At 28.1% G+C, this 5,521-nt stretch overlaps 1 protein-coding gene across 1 annotated transcript in view; it reads right to left on the bottom strand.

The window, feature by feature from the left end:
• Window positions 1-3,255: 3,255 nt before the first annotated feature.
• The window catches only part of LOC106686495 (protein takeout), a gene marked incomplete in the record, with an annotated part of 11,072 nt that continues 8,806 nt past the window's right edge, over window positions 3,256-5,521 (bottom strand). The window contains 3 exon segments of the mRNA XM_067048173.1: window positions 3,256-3,677; window positions 3,763-3,912; window positions 4,411-4,538. Of these exon segments, the coding sequence (XP_066904274.1) occupies window positions 3,526-3,677; window positions 3,763-3,912; window positions 4,411-4,538 (430 nt within the window).

Raw genomic sequence — 5,521 nt, 5'->3', positions numbered from 1 at the left:
ATTTTTATTGTCTATAATAAATACGTTATTCAAAACAAAGCCAAGATGGCAGCACGTGTCCTCCAAAAAGTCCGTAGGAATCAGCCATTTTTAGGCGGGATAGGGAGGACGTATCCTGGATGCAAGAGGTCGTGAACATCTTTTGTCTCCCTCAGTGGGACATCTAGAGAAAGAAGACAACAAAGAGTCATCTGAGAAGAAAAAAGTACTATTTGTTTTGGATCGCCTGGTGAGAGGAAGTCTTCTGAGAGCGGAGGTGAAGAGAATCTTTTGTTGAACTTTAGAAATAGCATTTTGGGAAAGAAGACAAAATGTTTTGTTTCCAGTTAGTGAGTGTTTGTTGAGAACGAAGACATAGAGTAATTGCTTAATGTTGCTCAAAATAAAACTGAAGCAGGTTTGTAAAGATAGCTAATAAATAATTTAATTTTGTCATTACTAGCTGAATGTATGTTCTGATTGCCTAGAAACCCGCCCTGAGATTAAGAGTCTAAAATGTTATACAATTTAAATGATATTCTACTATCTATTTAATATTAAAGCTTTTATTCTGAACCCAAGCTATACTAGATATGAGAATTAAGTTAAAACTATATAATATTCCTTTTATTTTATTTTAAAATAATTTTTGATTATTACAATATATATATATTACATAAATTTTTTAAAGTGTTTTGATTTTATATAAAGTTTTTTATTCTATAATTTGTTGCAAAAGGTTTAGGTTTAGATTGGCACATTAGCAGAATTTTTGCTGCGGTGGCGTTAATTCATAAGTATCAAAAATTCCCGAATAAGTAACATTTTATTTAATAAAATTCTATTATTCAATTTAATCACCTTTGAGAGAATCATTCTAATCCTTAAATGTTGTTATGTAATAATGTATTAATATATATGTTATCAGACATACATTATGTAGTTAGGCATATTAAAAACGTTGAGAACATCAATTTCTAATTTCTGGTAGTCCAAAAATATTTTGATAGAGATTTTATGTTTTTTTTAAAAATTTTTGTTCATGTTTAAAAAAATGTGTTGTTCCTAACTTGTTCATGTATTTACTTTCACTTATATAAGTGAAGTATTCTCCCATATTTCGATCATGGATGCCTAGTGTATGGAGGGCTATCCATTTAGAAAGGATTCTCATTTAATCAGAACAATGAATGGGACTAAAAAGATTAATGCTGCTTTAAAAGGTTCATCTTCGGTATTCCTACGCGTTCTCGTATCTCTTACTAATATTCCGAGCAAATTTGGCTCTACCCCAGTATCCAAAGACTATATTTTATAATTCAACTCTTATATATCCATTCAACTGTTTAACACAAGATCCAAACCTATTTTGTATATCCCTTCCCAGAGGGAACTACCTACTTTGAAAAATCTTTTGCCATGCGAGCTATCTCATTTTTTAACTCCTTACCTATATTCATCTGAAAAGTTTCCTCCTTAACATTCAAACACCAATTATATATTCATCTCATAGGTCATCAATCTTCTATGAACTTGCAAATAATAACGAGCAATTTGAGCGTGGATAGATTTATATCTTTTGTTCATATTTTATTTATATAAACATAGTAATTGTTTTATTTAATTATGTTCAAAATAAGTTAATGTAGCCAGACAAAGCTGTTAAAATTATTTCAAATTGTTGTTCTAAGGGAACTGAGTGTTCCAGGATAAAGTTTTTTTTTTTTTTTTCATTTTTACATTTACAAGAAATTGATTATAAAAATTTTGTATTTTAAAGTAAATATAAGACACTATTTTATTATTCCTTTTATTTTACTTCAAATTATAGGTTCTTAAAATTGAATTGTGAAATAATTTTTAATAAATAATGAATAATAATTAGTAATTTCAATGTGTGTAAGAATAAATATGTTTTAAAGTAAAAAAGGGAAACTATGACTTGAGATAAATGTTATCCTTGATTTCTATTAATATCTGGAGGATCAGGGACCAGTTGGGGATTAATGTTGTTGATGTATGATTTTTTTTTTTTAGGAAGTTTAAAAGAATAAACCTCAAACAAACAAAAAAAAAATAATAAAGTAAAGAAAATTATAAAAATATCTTGATATATGATGTTTAAAGTTGGGTTATGGTGAATTCAAAATGACACTTCAATATTTATTATGCTATAATCTGGGACTTTCTATTTTTGGCGAAAGTTCTTTTTTTGAAAGAAACTTGAAATGAAGAGAATTTATATGGAGATTCGTACAACAATAAATAAATAATGTTATATATATTGTAATATGCTCTTTTTGAGTAAATAATATATTTTGATGTATAAAGGGTTTTTAATATGTTTATTTTATATATCATTTTAAGATTGTTAATTTGTTTTGTTTATCCAAAAAGCAAGCTAACCAATTTTTATTGTCTATAATAACTTCGTGATTCTAAACAAAACCAAGATGGCGGTACGTTGAATCAAGGCCATGTTGAGCAGATTCAAATATCATAAAAACTATTTTAACTCGTCCCCTCATAATTGAAAATACAGTAAATTAAAGGAAAAATAGAAATCAAGAAATAGTGCTAAAGAATAATATTCAGATAGTAAATCATTTGGAAAAATCCCTAACTGTTGTGCGACAATCGATGTTTACATGCAACATGGAGACAGGTTCTGGTTTTTGGCGGGCATTCGTTGGGTGGACAGAGAAGAGAAAGGATGTCTTCAGGATGAGGAGGTCCTCATCAATTTCTGTCAAGAAGGAAGCCATTTTGGACGCTAAGACAGAACAATAGAAACAAAGAAGATACCTGGGATCATCATAGGAAGATCGTGAACTTGGTTAGTTTTGTATGCATAAAAATAGATACATGTGTGAAATAGATTTTAATTTAATTAATTGTAATTATAGTAAATGCCTGTTTCTGATTGCTAGCAACCCGCCCTGAGATTAAGAGTCTTTTTGTATTATAAAATTTAAATAAAATACTATTATTTATTTAGTATTAAAATTCTTAATTTGAACACAAAGTATCTCTTATATTAGAAAAAAGTTTAAAAACGATTAAAATTCTCTTTATTTTAAATTTTAAAATAATTTTAAAATTATTACAATATGTTTGATGTCTCATGATATAACATAAATTTTAGTAACTTAGGAACTTCAGCAATTAGTATTTCTCTGAGCTGTAATTTGATAGTTCAAAATGTGCAGTTTGTGTTTAATGTTTTGATTATGGTAGGCAAAGTCATTTTAGGAAGTTTAAAAACAAAACTTCAAATAAAGAAATGAAAGAAAGAAAATTTATCACATTATATTAACATTTTTAAAATATTAAACAAAGGAATTTTGCTTTAAGCAGTATCTTGATTTATGTGTTTATACATTTACACACATGTATCAACAAGGATGTCTATTAAGTGTCATAAAAAATATTAAGTTTAAAAAATACATATACTACCACAACAAATGTATGTACCAAAATCCATATAATTATTTATAGTTTTGAGGTTGCAGAAGTATCCTAGCCTAACTGTTGCATAAAATTCGTTCATTTGACATCAATTTCCTCAGCTGGTATTTTAGACAATATTCTATTGATATATTCCTTGTAACCTGCTTGAAGGCTCCGTGACATGGCAGGTTTCAATGCATCTATGATTGCTTCCCAATTTTCGTTAAGAAACTTGTTCATGTTGTCTCCTAATTTCAATAATGAATAATGATTATTATTGTTCTTATTATCAAAATGCATATCATTATTATTTAACAATACCACAATACTTACCGAGTTCTTTATTTCCATTAAAGAGATTCTCAAAGCTAAAAGCTACTTTCCTGGGAGATATTAATACTGACATTTTGTCGACTTGGTAATAATTTTTTCCATCCTTCGCCACTTGCTTAAGCGTTATATCAAATGTGTAATCCATTTTCTCTGCAAGAGAAAAAGATGATGCAGAAAATTTATAATTTTAATCATTAAATTAATCTTTTGCACTATTCTACTGATTTAAAAATTTAAGGTAATTTAGGCGCTTTAAAATAGAAAAGATATGATAGATATCAAAGACATGGTTTTTTGATTTGATCAAAGGTAACTGCGATTTAAGACCTGGGTTTTGCTTGAAATGGGATATTTTTATTTTTTGTAATTATTACAATTCTTCATGTTTTATGAAAATATTCAACTATGAATTTAAATTTGACGCTGCTTTGGCTATTATTCCTATAATAAATTCTTCAATTATTTCATGCATAATTTAATATTTTCTCCTCTGAAACTTTACATAAGTTGACGAATAATACCATATACAAAGAGCAAAGCAATTTTAAACTAATATAATCTTGTTATGTGATGTATTCATTAACAAAATAAAAAAAAAAAGTGAAAATGGAGAAATGGTTAAACAAGGTATTAGATGCCAAAAATTACCCCAATCCATGGTGGCTTTCCCGTTCCCAGATATAGGCAGAACCAATACTTTTCCATTGATAATATAATCTCCTTCTGAGTGAATAAAGGGTAAGTAGAATTTTATTGTCATCTTCTTCCAGTCATTCCTAAATTATTAAAACAATAAACTTAAAAAAAATTGTAACATATTTTTCATAAATTTTTTATATCTATAATTAAAAGGTTTGGTTTTCACTTGATTTTTTAATAATTTGGAATGAAAATTAAACTATTTCTTGTGCTAGTTTGTTGATATTTGAAAAGATCCCCCAAAAAAGATTCTAACTGACATTTTTTCAAATATTTCGTGGATCAGAAAAAGAAAAGTCTTATCTTTGATCCAATTAACATTTTTTTTAAAGTTTTGGTAACTGAGAGCCTTTGTTCAGAATAAAGTATTGATTCATTGCTCTAGCATTAGAGATACTAGAATAGGAAAATAATCTTTGTATGCTGAAAAATCATTTTGTTAAATTTTGCAGTTCATTTTATTCAATGTATCAACAAAATGATACTCTTATTATTAAAAATATAGTCAGTGCTCGGAGAGGTTTGGTTGGGTATGAAACAAGACAATTATCTATCACCTTACTTATTTAATTTAGTACTAGAATATCTTTGCTTAGGGAAGCTGATGATTTGTTGTAATAGGGTGAGGAGGAGAAAACTATAAAACTAAAATAAAATCTAGTAAGGAACTAGGTCCCGAAATAAATGCAGATAAAACAAAATATTTAGGCGGAGAAACAGGAACAGTTTTGGTAATATGGATTTAGGAGGAAATACATTTGAACAGGTAGAAAAACTTCAATATTAAGTTTCTACCGTAACTAGAAAAACAACAATACAAATGGTGAGGAAATAAAAACGGTAAGTACTAATTATTTTTTAATTTCTTAGCTTACGCCATCTGTCCAGAAATTTAAAAGTTAGAATTTACATAACTATTATCCTTCCTACTGTTCTTTAAGGATACAAGACATGGCCTCTTGCACTAAGAGGAGGACAGCACCTTCAACTTTTTTGGAGACAACGTATTACATGAAATAGTCAAACAAAAAAGGATGAGTGGAGAAGATGGTCGGGGGGG

Source organism: Halyomorpha halys, unplaced genomic scaffold (genome assembly GCF_000696795.3).
Source record: "Halyomorpha halys isolate HHAL.00 unplaced genomic scaffold, Hhal_1.1 Scaffold831.1, whole genome shotgun sequence".
In the NCBI taxonomy this organism is placed as follows: Eukaryota; Metazoa; Arthropoda; class Insecta; order Hemiptera; family Pentatomidae; genus Halyomorpha; species Halyomorpha halys.
Note: the sequence above shows the minus strand (reverse complement) of the source record. Positions and strands in the feature narration are given on the sequence as shown.